This window comes from Heliangelus exortis, chromosome 2 (genome assembly GCF_036169615.1).
Source record: "Heliangelus exortis chromosome 2, bHelExo1.hap1, whole genome shotgun sequence".
In the NCBI taxonomy this organism is placed as follows: domain Eukaryota; kingdom Metazoa; phylum Chordata; class Aves; order Apodiformes; family Trochilidae; genus Heliangelus; species Heliangelus exortis.
In genome coordinates this window covers 77199878-77213960 of record NC_092423.1, presented here as the reverse complement: position 1 = coordinate 77213960, position 14083 = coordinate 77199878, and the positions used below count along the sequence as shown (strand labels likewise).

The following is a 14083-nucleotide window of genomic DNA, read 5'->3' as shown; positions in this document are numbered from 1 at the left end:
GGACAACTGAACCATAAGTCTCATCACATTTCATTTAGCAATAATGGAGTGTAAGAGTAGTGCTGATGATCAGTCCTGTTGCTGGTCTGTCAAAACTGAATTTTTTTTTAATACCTTCCATCTTGGGGCCTCTCCGTGAGTGAGATATTCAGAGTTCAGATGAGTTGTTCTTTTTTGTAAAATAGACATGATGCTCACTCCTGATACATGCCACCTTGCTGTGGTGATTGATCTGATGACATACTGAAGCACACCTGATTATAAAACTTGGGATCTTACTACACACACCTATTCTAAATCATTCTCGAGAGAATGTTTTGTAGGGATGTTTCTTCATTATAACCTCTTTTAATTGGGAAGATCTCTTTGTAACATGAGGGACAGAGATGTAGCACATTTGTAGTATATACATGTGAAGAGAGGTCATCTGGGGTCAATGTTTCATGAGAGTTCAGCAAGAAGTAAGAATGTTAGGGCTGTCTGGAATAATGAGAAATCACTGAAGGTAAAACTGTTTTTGGTTTTGGTTTTTTTGGTTGGTTTTGGTTTTTTTTGGGGGGGAAGTTTCTGGTGGTTTTCATCAGGGATGTGACTGCATTAGCATCTCCTGTAAAGTGTAATTAAATACTGGGGATTGCCATGTCAAATGCTGTTTGCTTTCTGGTGATGCACAGTGAAAATAAATTAGATGGGTGTATTATAGGGTTGCTCTGGCAAATAGCTTGAAAAAATATTTAAGATTTCAAAACTCTAGCTTTTAGCTTTGGGATAGCTAGAGATGTTAAAAAAATCTTTAGCAGTACTGCTCAAAAAAAAAAAAAAAATCAAAAATTAGGTGCTTTTCTTCTAATTTTAGGTCATTACTTTTCGCTAACTGGTACGGCAATAGCTTTGTCTTTAGCAGCCAGAGTTGGTGCAGAAATAACAGTTGTATGTGTATGTACAAGCTGTTCCTCTTCTGTGCAAAAGGTTTTATTTTGCCGTATTTAAACACATTCCTTCTTGAAGATTGATGAAGTTGTCTTTTTCTGTAGAGATATTACAGAACTGTTGCTTACCATTATTAGATGTGGCTTCATTTCTGTTACAGCATGCAGCTCCTTTCGTTTTGATGAATGAACAGTGGAGGGAGAGAGAAGAACGCTGGAAATTACAACACTTTGTCATTCATTTTAGATCACAATGTCTTGACAGCATGACTTGGTTGCAAAGTAGAAGACAGTAATTTTGAGAGAGTTAATGCTTTTAAGACTAGACAGTCTGATTTTACTGAGGATAATTATTGTATATTATCAGAAAAGTGACTTACTCCCTTACAAGCTTAGGTAACTGGTATACTTGCAAATCCAATACTTGCAGCTTAAATAAAATTATATATATAAAAATGAAGTTACGTATTTCACTGAAATATTAAGGTAGCCATTCACTGGAAAGAAAGAAAACTTTGCTGTGTTAACTCCAAAGAAGTGTGCATGACCATTTGTTTGTAAAGTTAATAAACTAATCCAATTTTGGGACTTTCACAATTAATTATTTTTTTGCCCCCTAAATTTAAGGAACTGTGGATAGGTAATTGAAGTCCACTACCTTGAAAAATTAGACATTTACTAGATAATTGCTTTGGATATAGAAAAGAAAAAAATCATAACTGTTGTAATGACTGTGGCCTATACTCTTTTTCTGCCTGACTTGACTTCATAGGAACTACAATTCCAAGTCGGATTTGTACCCTGTGTTGACATTTGTTATTAAAAAGCTAAAATTGGAACTGAGAAATAAGCTCACTTGTAAACTAATTACTATAAAGGAATTTTCATTCATATCTGTATGACTACTGAATAGCAAACTTTATATGGTAGTTTTAGTCAAAATTGTTGAAAATAGCCAGTGGGGGAAGGTCTTGACAGATTTTCTGTTTCTGACATGGTGTTGATTTGATGGATTCAGACTATTGTTAACACTCCAGTCTTGTGGGTTGGGATGAATTTTTCGTGTCTTTTAAATGAACTATTAGAAAAGATTTTACAGATAGCTGGATGATACTGAATTGTAATAGCTTTCTGAGCTTCAGGCTTAAAGTGATAGAACAGTCAAATGGCAATGAAAAGTGCTTTGAACAGCCTTGGCAAATACTAAACATTAATAGCAACCAAATAAGATAGGATTATTGCTTTATAATTAGCATGCAAGGTAAATCTGAATATTTTTGCTGTTGTATGAATCGGAGAAGACAACAAGTAGAAGGGATTTGGAAAAAAGAAGCTGGTATTGCTGCATGGAAAGTTTTAAAGTGTTTTTATCAGTTTTAAGTTTACCATAACAGCAGTTTGCCTTTGACTTGCCAGTAACAACAATAAAGTAGAAGTTGTAAATTATGCTGGATCAAAGCATGCCCAAAGTTCATATATGTTGGTCTCAACGTATTCATCAAACTAATGATAGCCTAGAGAAAGTAACCTCCCTGTTCACCTTCACAGCATATGAAGAGACAGATGGTCCTAGTAGAGAATTCTGGGCAAATGCATAATCTTAGGTGCATTGTTGACTAGAGAAAGAGCTGGAGTATTATCTATTCTAAGTTAGATTTGGCTGGTCAAAAAACCCCAAACAAAACAGTTTAAATGAAAAGCATTCAAGGTAATAAAACTAGAAAGACAGGCTGTTATTTAGAATCGTTGTATGATTCTATAATTTTATGATTTAGAAGAATGCAACTTCTTAAAATTGTCTTAAATGGAGGGAGAATATAAATTTATTTATTTTTTCCATAATAGCTGCATATAATCACGTCTGGAATAAAAAAATACGGGAATAAATCAAATACTTAGAAATGTGAAATGGGGAGAGGAGGTGGGAAATGAAATTATAGTCTAACAGGCTTTTGGTAAGACAAGTAATTGTTCATCCTTTCTGATGGCTAGGTGAGCCAAGATGGAAAGTCACTGCTTGACAAACTCCAGAGACCTCTGACTCCTGGGAGTTCTGATTCCCTCACTGCTTCTGCCAACTACTCAAAAGCAGTCCATCATGTTCTGGATGTCATCCATGAAGTTTTGCACCACCAGCGGCAGCTGGAAAATATTTGGCAGCATCGAAAGGTCCGCTTGCACCAACGGCTTCAGCTCTGTGTTTTTCAGCAGGATGTTCAACAGGTAGGTTTTAGTTCACCTTGTCTAAATGCCTTTCTACTCTGTCAGCCTGTGGTTTGATGCTGGTTGCATCCAAGTTCTGTGTAGTGGCAGAGGATATTGGCTGTTACAGGTATAATTGTAATTGTAAGTTAGCTCTGCTTCAGTTTTGTCTTTTTGTACATTACCTTCTTTATTTACTTTAAGTCAGATAGGATGAAACATCAATATTCTAGACAGCTATTCTGAGCTTGTGCTGGAAGTTGACATTTACATTATATTTAAAACATCAAATCCTCAGTAATACTTAATTGACTTAATTGGGTTTCTTGACAACCTGAGAGTTGTGTATTAAAGAGGTATAGAAATCACAGGTAACATTCTCAACAATTGAATAATGGTTATTAGCTGCCATATTTTTATTATTATGGTGACTTCTGTAAAATTTATTGTTAAGTGCTTCTAATATATCTCACACGATCTTAGCTTAAAAGTTTCCATTTTAAGGCTGTAGTGACTTCCTGTGGTTAGATAATTTTCATAAACAGAGTGTTTGCCTTACACTGCACCTGACAGAGACATTACTAATTTATCCCTTAATAGCTCATCTTCATTAAAAAAAATGAAGATGGCCAGTATTTTCTGATCATGTTGTTTCATTTTAGTGTCAAAGTGTTCATAAATCAGGAACTCCCAGTCATAAGTTCTGGTTAAACTTATCTTCTTTCTTCCAAGTCAGCTGGACTTCAGGCCAAATTTCTTGTACTCACCTATTTCAAGAAGATGCTGAATGTGAGCAGTTCATAGTGAAACAACCAAGTTTCCATCCTTTACAGTCGTTGGCAAAAACACTTAATTCAGGCAGATAATGAGGAGATAGACAATCTTGTTAGCTCATATGTATATGGAGTGCCTATCTCTTCCTCCAAGTTTAACAAAAGAGCTTAAGAAATACTTAAGCACTAAATTAAGAGTAAAATTATTAAAACTTTGTTACTTAGGTTTTTTATGTAAAAAGAGGCATATATTGAAAGACAGGCAGTTACCCAACTTCTCAACGGACAGATGTGACGAAGGATGCAGAAAGGCATGGAAAATGTTAGCTGACAAAAAAGTTAAAAGAAAACAGTGTCAATATTATGAATGGTAAGGAAGGGCCAAACTGAAGAGAACCAAACTGAAACTACTCTTATGCCATTGTATAAATCCTCGAAGGTCATCACCAAGATGACTACAATAATAGTATCTAGTTAGAGGAGAATCCAGTGCTGGTACTTACAGAAGTAGTCACTGAAGGGCACTTGTCAAAGCTCATGAGGCACAGTGCACAGATGAATCACCTCTTAAACTTAAAAAGCATCAACAGGAATGTTCAGAAACAGAAGTTTACACTGTTGTTTGCTTCTCATAAGGAAAAAATTAAGCCCTCCGTTTGTTGTCGAATACCAACAAATGTGGATTGGATTCTTGAACTTTCTCCTCGGGTTGTATTTCAGTGCAAGTAGGACCTACTTAGGCAACCTAGGCCAAGGGATCTCCTGAGGTTATTTACCACATACATAATTCAGGTTTCATACCTGTAGGCCAGGCTGCAGGCAGTTTCTTTCCTGGGGGAAGGTGTTAAATGCTGTATGGAGTCTTACTGTGCTGTTCCTACTCTTTACTTTTATTATCTCGGGAGTCATAAAATATTTGTAGGAAATTCTAATTTTTCTTCCTAAGCCATGGCTCTTGGAGTGAAGGAGTTAGCTCTGAGACTACTTTGTTCTTTGGAGCTGGCAAATAACCCATTAGACTCAAGTTATTGTGGAGTTGCCACCAGGTTCTTCAGCAAGAAGCTGGATATTCCTGCTCTGTACGAGACCTGTCAGACCCTGGAACTAGTGCTTATAGCATGAAATAGTCACAGATTTGAAAAGCATGAAGTAGCCAGCTTTATTATAATATAACTTCAGTATCAAGAATGTATTACCCAAATTAGGCTTGTGAATTGTGAGGATACCAGAAATTTTCAGTATGAACCTATTGGTTCAAGAGCGTTAATACACCTAGGTTAATACATTGTTCAGCACATGCCTTACCTACTGGTTGGAGAAATTTCTTCTCGTTTATGCCTCTGGTTTCTCTATATGCTTTTCAAGACAAATCTTCCATTAAGTTATCCTCTTAACAATTTAAAACTGTGGCTTTTGGTGCTAATGCATATCTTTATCAACCACTTCAGATTTCAAACTAGATCTTATGTACAGAGATGGAGCCCCCTGTATGTGATGTTCCTAAGACTTTCCTTTAGTATCCTGGTAGTTATCAGAGACTTTGGTTTACCCCTGTAATGGCCATTAATATCCATGTTGGAGCCTTCTGAAATGTTGCATGTGGAAGCAGAGCTCTTTGTTACCTGGCTTTACCTTAACTTTCAGATACTGGTGTATTTTGGGCTCTGCCTTGTGAATCACAATGTGAGCTGTGGTTAATATTCCTGGCTGTAATGCAGCTTTTTCATACTTTCATTTCCGTTCAGATCATGCTGCAAGACAATGATAATTCAGCATCCATACCAGACAAATTTATCTAATAGTAGCCAGAAGCAGATGCCTTAAAGATAACACTAAGCACATGATGGTGTTCCTCTGCAGTAGCCTTCTTTTGGCAGATTGTAGTGCTCTCAGCTTTGAAAATCTGTTGGGGGAAAAAGTGATCTTGAATAATGATTCTTTTTTTTTTTCTTGCAAAACATCCTTATGAGTTAATCTAATTTATCTGAAAAATGTTAGATCTTCAAATGAATAATCAGTGTCACCATTCACTGCACGAAATTACTGGGTTTTGAGATACTGACTGAGTTTATATCCAAGACAATTCTGAGTTGATTTATGTAGAACTCCAAAGCAGCTTTCTAAAATATTTTAGTTTTCATTTGCACATTCTCCCAGGCTTGTTAGTCTTTGTTCAAACATTAAAAGTGTCAATTAAGATTTTATCTAGCATGCTTTAGAAACCAACACAAAAAGCTTTTTTAACTATTATCAGTGAAGTTAATATAGTCAAAATAAACTAAGTGTGGCTTTCTTCCACTGTTTGTAGTTAAGTGCATTGTAGCTGTCCTTCAGCATGAATCTGTGATTTGCTCCTCTTCCCTCTGCTGGCATAGTTTTCTGCTAGCTTAATGAAATAAATCAGTTTATGAAAGTGTGAAGTGAGTGACAGCTGAGCTGAAGGAAGGAATTGGCTGTGCTGAGTTGGTACTTAATTTTGTGTTACTTCCAACTTAGAAAAGTAGTTGTTTGTTTGTTTTGTTTGTGCTTCTTTTTCTTCTGACTTGTATGTATTGGGAAAGTGTTTCTAGTGGAGCTTTCCAAATGAACAGAACCACTGTGGTGCTAGCTATGTAAACCAAGAACCATCTGCTAATTTCTTGGAGTAAGTAGTAAGGAAAGTAGCAGATGAAATATTAAAAATAGTAGATAAGATGTGAATTACAGCAAATCTGAAATGTGAAAACGCACGACAGCCTTAAACTGAACAGAATTCTCAGCTTCCCCTTAGTGGAAACATGCCAGCAGATTTAGTTTCTTATCAGTTTGTGTATTAAAGCCAAAAAAGTATGATTTTTATTTATTTTTTTTCTATTTCACAATTCACATCATTGGCTGTTGCACTCAGTTGTTGAAAAAGATCCCTCTGGTGTAAAACATGCTAATTAAAGTATAATTTTATGCTTAAGAGTTAATGAACTTTCAAGAAAGCTTTCACCTAACAAAAGGAAAGAAGCTGCCACTGATGGCTCTCATACAAGGCGATAAAGCAGAGTTGTAATAGCAACATGGGGGGCTGTTCTACTGAGCAATGAAAGGTCAAAACAGTACATAAAGATGTTTCTGGTAGGGTGATGATACTGCTGACACTGACAGTTGAAAATTTTGGTCCTGAAAAACACTCCTGATGGCTTGCAAACCGAGATCGGTAGAACATGCTTGCAGTAGTTTTGCTTAGGTGGGTTTTTTGGGGGTTTGTTTTGGTCTGTGTTGTGCTGGGGTTTTTTCCAAACATACATTTATTAGGTCCTTCTCTGCCTTTTTCTGGGTAAATATGCTTCTCTTTCCTTGATCTGCCTGTCTCAAAGGCTGGGGAGAGTTTTTGTTTTAAGAGTCACATGTTTCAGGCTTAACTAATGAGGGGCGGTCCGAGAATGCTTGCTACTTGCTCAGCATCGAATTAATACTGATTTCACTGCCTGATCCCCCTGTGGTTTTTGGAGGTGGTTCCAGTGTGAAATGATTCTTTTAGAGAGTGTTTCCACGCTTGAACTATCCGAAGATTGCAAAGAGAGAGAATTCCATCTTCCCCTTCTGAATGTTATATCAGCACCAAGTAAGTGAGTGTGCAAAGCAGCTAAGAGTTGGGGGGGTAAGGACTGCATAATGATGTGGGGAAGACTGGTGAAAAAAAGCATGTTGAGTTTGCCAAAAGATCAGATTATTTATTTCTGCAAACATCATATGCAAACCATGTATTTCACGGCCTCGAGTAATGACTTTGTCAAGATGAAGCCATCTTTCCATATAAGTGTCTTCTATCATATAGTCTGTGTTGGTGCTTTAAGAATAAGCATTTTTTCTAGATTCTCTATTGGGCATAAGGATGGTCCTGCTGACACTGCAGTTAGAGCTTAATTGCATCACTGAAGCAGCTTGCTGCAATGTATTATCAATACTGAAAAGTATTGAGCCTCCTAGATTCCTGTGTATTCCTGAACTAGTGGAGCGAATTCCGTATGCTTTCAGTATCAGTAGACAAGTCCTTAGTGGGTTGGTAGAATGGTTTCTGTAACTCTTGCCTTGCCAGGGAGAGGGAGAAAATGCATAATTTCAGATTGTTAAATGGCTAATAGCGATGGCTAATACCAGGGTCAGCTAAAGGTGTTGTCATTTGGTTGAAGACTCTTCCTTCACTTTCTGTGAAATTCCCAATTAAAGAGTTCTTCCTCAGTTTTGTTAGAGTCAAAGAGAGAAAGCTGAGCACTAATAAGACTGGTATTTATACTGATTTCGCTTAGAGGCAGCAATATTTCACTAGTTAACTGGTTTATATCATGATCTGTGTACTGGATTTCTATGACAATTTCTTCTCTTGGGAAGTTGCTGAGCATTATTTAGAGCAAAAATCATTCTCCCTGGGCTGCTTTCTGTGCTTCATCCCATGCTTTCTGGGACAGATTGTGCTGTTGATTTCATTTGTTAGCTTATAACTGTTAGGAGTCTCCAGAGTCCAGTCTAAATCTCTCATCCAAAAATGTCCCTTTTTAGCTTTTTTTTTTATAATGAGAAAAGCAGAGTCGTCTTCTGAAATTAGTAAAAAGCATTGGTAAGATAAAGTGGATGGTTTACTGAGGTCTGTGGGACTCCTCACTCTCTCTCCCCTTCTCTGATCATTACTTTCCCTTGAAAGAAGCAAACAAAAACATACATTGAGCTAAACCACAATAATATTCTTTTTGGCAATGCTTACTAGGAAAATCAAACATTGCATAAGTGCATGTTGGTGATCTGAGATGTCTGTGTTAAGTGACATTATAGGGTTGTTTCTTGTTTTGAAGTTGTCCAGTAGGAGACAATTTGCAAGCTCAAGAAGATTGTAACAATTCTAAGTCAAAATAAATGAGACAGTGACACCAGATGGGTTCATTTTGTCTACTTAAGAAATCATGGATGTTTGATATGGGAACAGTTTGTGGGATTACAGGTATATTGAATGTATCCATGAGTGATATTACAGGAGTGGTTCTAAAGTTTATTTGGAAACAATCAAAACCAAAAGTTGTTTTGGTTTGGTTTTGGTTTTTTCCTTCAATTTTTTTTTTCACTTTTTTTTTTTTTTTTTTTTTAGGATTTGTTTGGTTTTCTGGTTTTTGTTTTGTTTTCTTTGTTTAGGTTTTGTTTTTTGTTTTTGTTTTTTTTTTTTCCCAAGTGTAAAATGTTTTCAGTACAGGAAAAGGGGAAAAAAAAACTTACCTAACTTCAGGAATCAAGGACTCTAGTAAACAAGGAGAAATGAAGATACAGATTTCTGGCATGTAAATTCAAAATGAAAAAAACCCACCTCAGGTTTTAAAGAAAAAAGAACACAAGAGATAAACATTTAAGTATTCCATACCACTACAAAAATACTATATAAAAATGGCAGGTATTTTTAATTCTGAACAGCATTCTTCGACCTCTGAGGAACATAGAAATAATTAAATACTGTATGCATGCTAGCTAATGAATGAATGAAGATACAGTTACAATGTATTAGTTTGGAGAGAGACCAGATGTTTCTGTTTGTTCACTCATCAGAAACTTGGTAAGTGTGCAGTAATCCTTTGTATTAATTGGCAGGAACTAATTACATGTACAGTTTTTGCTATTTAATAAGCTGTCAGCCCCGTCATGTGGTAGAAGCTTTAATTTCTTTAAAATGTGTTTCATGCCTCACTTTTTCTGGTATAAAATTTACAATATACAGTTATGTCAATCAGATATTTTGAGGAGATATTTCTTCATATGCTCTGAATGCAGACATTATCATCCATCTCATAGTGCTTTCGACTCAACTTTATTGTGTTGTAAATACTACTAATGAATCTATCTTCTTGATTTGATAATACATAGTAGGAGAAGCAAGTTCTCATCTGAAATAAAACTTGACTATGTTATTTACCAGCATTGTTGGAGAATGTGCAAACTCCATTAGTCTTATATTACAGAAAAATGTCAGCTGAAGGCATAAACCGATTAGAGAGAGACCCTCACAAGGGATCTACCTTCTTGGATCAGATTACTGTCAAATTGATGAATGTGTAGAAATGAGGTTGTTCTTGGTAGGCTACAAAATAAACATATAGTCTTAAATCATACAGTTTAGCTTAGTTTGAGCTAGTTCTTGCCTTGAGAAAACTTTATGAGATTTAATTAATGTCCTTCAATTGTAATACTGTGTTTTAATCCAACAGTACCGTTCCTTATATGCATTCCCTTTACAGCTTCTTAGTTTCTTGAAGAGTTGTTTCGTTTTGTTTCAACATTCAGTGCATCCACTTAGGTTTTTTGTGTCTCTTCTGTACCACAGGTGTTGGATTGGATTGAAAACCATGGAGAAGCTTTTCTTAGTAAACATACTGGAGTGGGAAAATCTCTGCATCGGGCTAGAGCTTTGCAGAAACGTCACGAAGACTTTGAAGAGGTTGCACAGGTAAAACAATCACATGAAGGACTATCCATTTGTCATGGAAATACATGAAAAAATCCTTCTTCTGGCACTGAAAGGCTGGGGAGAAGGAGTTCCACAAAAAAACCCCAAAACACCTGAATTCTAAGAATAGATGATTTTATTTCTGTTGCAAGCTTTTCTTTCATTTCTCCTTTGCGCTCTAGCTTCAGTAAGAAAAAGACAGACTTCTACAGTCTTACAGAGAGTGGCCCAACAAAGCTGCTGCTGCTATTATTATTTTCAAAAGCATGTTGAGTTGCAGAACAATGAAAGCTCTCCTTTTAAAGTAACTTAATTCCACGGAATTCTAGGATTTAAGCTTCCGTGCAGCCTGTAATAGAGGATGAAGATGAACTTTAAGCCTTGCTTCTTGGCTTTAAACTTGAATAGTTCCAAAAAGCCCACAACAATTTGATGGGGTGGAGGAGGGACTCCTAAGAAATCAGGTGAGCCTGGTTTTTGCATCAAACTGGCCAAACCTGGTTTTGTGCTTTTTTCTTCAAATAGGATTGAGTTTGCATATGAACTCCTGTTCAGAATCACTGATACCAGTGCTTTTTCCATGGGAAGATTCTAGATTTAGCTTTAATGGAACTCATGATAGAACTTAAAAACACACTTTACTGTGAAAAAGAGTCAAGCTGAAAGAAGTAGAGATACTAAGGAATACAGGGAGCATAACAAAAGGAAGTTGATTTGAGATGCACCCTTGAAAAGGGGTCGTGAGATGAATAAAACCTATAAGAGGTTGAAGGTTGGAATCCTCCTCATTAGTGTAGCATGTACCTGTCCAGTCTTAATAATTATTGAGTAAACATCTCTAAGATTTATCAAGAAAAATTTCACTAAGGTGGAGTTGATGCAGTAGTCCTTCAGTCAAAATAGAGGATACATTATTAGAAGATGCTGAAGTGACATGCAGGTGTTTAGCAGTGACACCTGACATGTGAGATACATCAGGGATGTGTTTACAGATTGCCTGTTTAATGGATGATCAAGCTGTTAATAAAATTTTATTCCAGTGACTGAGGACTTAGCATCAGAAAGCTTCCTCAATACTGATTCCCTATAAATATTTCCAAAATAAGCCAACTTAGCTTTGTGTATATGCATGTTGGATTTTCCCTATCCATACCTAATACTTCACGTTAGTAAAATCTGTAATGTCTTCCATGTGGAAATACTTATTTTTCTGGGTCAGACAAGAAGGAATCTATTTCTGTAAGACACATAACAAAGCATGAATGATCTCATACTTAATACTGTGTTATTGGAGCAAACAAGGAAAACTGAGTAACCAAAGGAGATGAAGTAGAACTGTTAGTGGGATGTCAAGTGTTAAAAAAGCTTGTGTATTTGCATAGTACTTTAAAGTAGAAAGTTGTAAAGCAGATACTTAGAAAAACTTCCTAAAACTCAATGTAATTAGAATTTTAAATTATCTCTTCAGGGGATGGGTGGAATTTCTATTTTTGGAGGTTCTGAAAACTTAGACTGGTTAAAAAAATTAAGTATACTACAGGGTACTATCTTCCACTGACAGAAGGATGGACAAAATGATCTAATAAGTTGGGGTTTTTTCACTTCTAACTCTTGAATGTGTAGTGACTGCCAAGAGAGGCACACCCTCTGCAGTTGTTCTCTGCGTTTGCTCTAAAACCAAATGTAAGCAGGCCCCAAAAGTCATGCCTGTTGTTGGTGTTACAAGGATGATTATGTTCAAGCCTGAGGCAGCAATCTGCAGTCATTGTTAAAGCATTAATAACTTTTGGCTCTGATGTATTCTCTACCTACATTTCTGGTTGGTTCAGGTCTTTGTGTTTGGGTTTTTGGTGTTTTGTTTAGAATTTTTTTTCTTTTTGTATTTTTGTTTGTTTTAATAGAACCATAGGCACAATTGGGAGATTTTCAGTCAGCTCTAATCAGAAGTTGAGAGGAAGCAGCTTCAAGTGAACCATCAGTGGCATGGCAAAGTTTTGTCAAATGTAGGGAGTCAACAGTAATGTTGAAGTGTTACTAACTGAAAACTAAGTTGTGATTTAGAGAGTATTTTTTTTTCTTTTTCCCTTCTGCTTCCTCCATTTTTTTCTTAATGTGAATGAGGTGCCATTTCTTCATCAGCATTCAAAAAGAAGTTAAAATAAGCTTTGTGTTGAATAGAAAAGGCGTTCCAGAGTAAGTGGGCTGTAGGCTTACAATTTATTAATTTTAAAATTCATGTGAAATGAACGCATTTTTCTCCTTATTTGGAACTTCTTGTAACCACTGCAGAAACAGTAGATAGTCAAAACTCAGCCAACAATCCTCCCCACATTCTGATGCACTGACGTTTGTGCTACATGTATGTATTTGGACTTAGACCCACCACTGTAAAATTGAGTATTGGTCTTTTCTGTAAAGCCTGTCCAGTTCAGGCTTTCTACTTACCTTTTTTTCCCCCTTTTTTCCCCTCTCCCTATGATAATCTTTATATCCGTGAGGCAATTTAGTAAAAATGTCAAGACTCCATATTTTTATGTAACTGATTCACTTGCAGGCACAGATTTTCAGTTTAGAAGCACTGGATGCAGATCATTAGTATGGGTTGTACTTCTCTGTGCATTTCTGTATGGAATTCTAAGCCAGCTTCTCCTGTTTCATGCCTCAATGTCTGCTTTCTCACAGTAGTCTGTGTTCAAAAAGCTTGACAGGTGTCTGGCAAGGCTTAATTAGTGCAATCTTCTTCCACAGATAAGTTTTTCTCCATCTGCACACTGCATTTTGGTAAAGAACTCAAGTCTGCTTGGTGTGAGAGATGCACAAGAGACTCTTCCAAGCCTTGTTTCAATACACCTCTCATTTTCCTACCACCAGTTACCACCTCCTTTAGGGCTGTAAGAAATGTTTCAGTATTTGAACTGGTTCTTCACTTTACAGTACTGTAATGGCTGTAATGCATCAAATTACACATTATCTTGTGACCATTGCCAGATGCACAAAGGGACTGCATGTGTAAAACTTTGCCTTTAACCTCCCTATTGTCAAGGCTTTTTTGATGTCTGTAACTGAAAGATGTATCAGAACCAGTGTGTAATAGTCATTGATAGACTTTTCTTCCCTTAATTAGGCTGGTACTTTTTGAACACTTTTATGCTGTTGGAATTTGTGCCAGATCCTGTTATGCAATTTAATTGCTCCTTAGATTAAACACACTTGTATTTTTTCATTTTAAGTGTGTTGTCTGATGCTTAAATGTGATAGCATCCACAGTATTTAATGAGTAATCTGTCTTCATTTTCGCTACCTTTAATGACTTGTATACCTCTGTTAATCTCCCTCTATCCATGTGTGAGCCTCTTCCTCCTCCACAGTGTGATGAACTTGTTTGTATGGATTCAGTCCATACTTCCACTCACTTCTGTCACTGTATTTGTTGTTAGTAGTACTCATTCCTTCACTACTCTCTTAAATTTAACCTTTGACTCTTCAGTGATGTCTGTGTGATGTGATACTCTAAAAAATACATTTATTTTCTTCTGAGGAATATGTAGAGAAGATTTCTCAACAGGAAGACTAGGAGAACAATGGGATATGTTGCTGGGGGAAGGTGGTGAACTCTCCTTCATGGAGACTCTGCATTTTGGAGAAGAATCCCTATTGAAGACTTGAGAATAGTTGATCACTCTGGGGCACAGAGGGTTGGACTAGATGACATCTTAAGTCTCTTC

The 14083-nt window shown here is 36.5% G+C and overlaps 1 protein-coding gene across 5 annotated transcripts in view; it reads left to right on the top strand.

Annotated features, from left to right (window-relative positions):
• Positions 1-14083, top strand: part of TRIO (trio Rho guanine nucleotide exchange factor) — a 246764-nt gene that overhangs the window by 97789 nt on the left and 134892 nt on the right. For all 5 annotated transcript variants that reach the window (XM_071736663.1, XM_071736660.1, XM_071736662.1 and 2 more), the window contains exons 9-10: positions 2922-3152; positions 10236-10358. In XM_071736663.1, coding sequence (XP_071592764.1) covers positions 2922-3152; positions 10236-10358 — 354 coding nt within the window. The remainder of the gene's footprint in view (positions 1-2921; positions 3153-10235; positions 10359-14083) is intronic.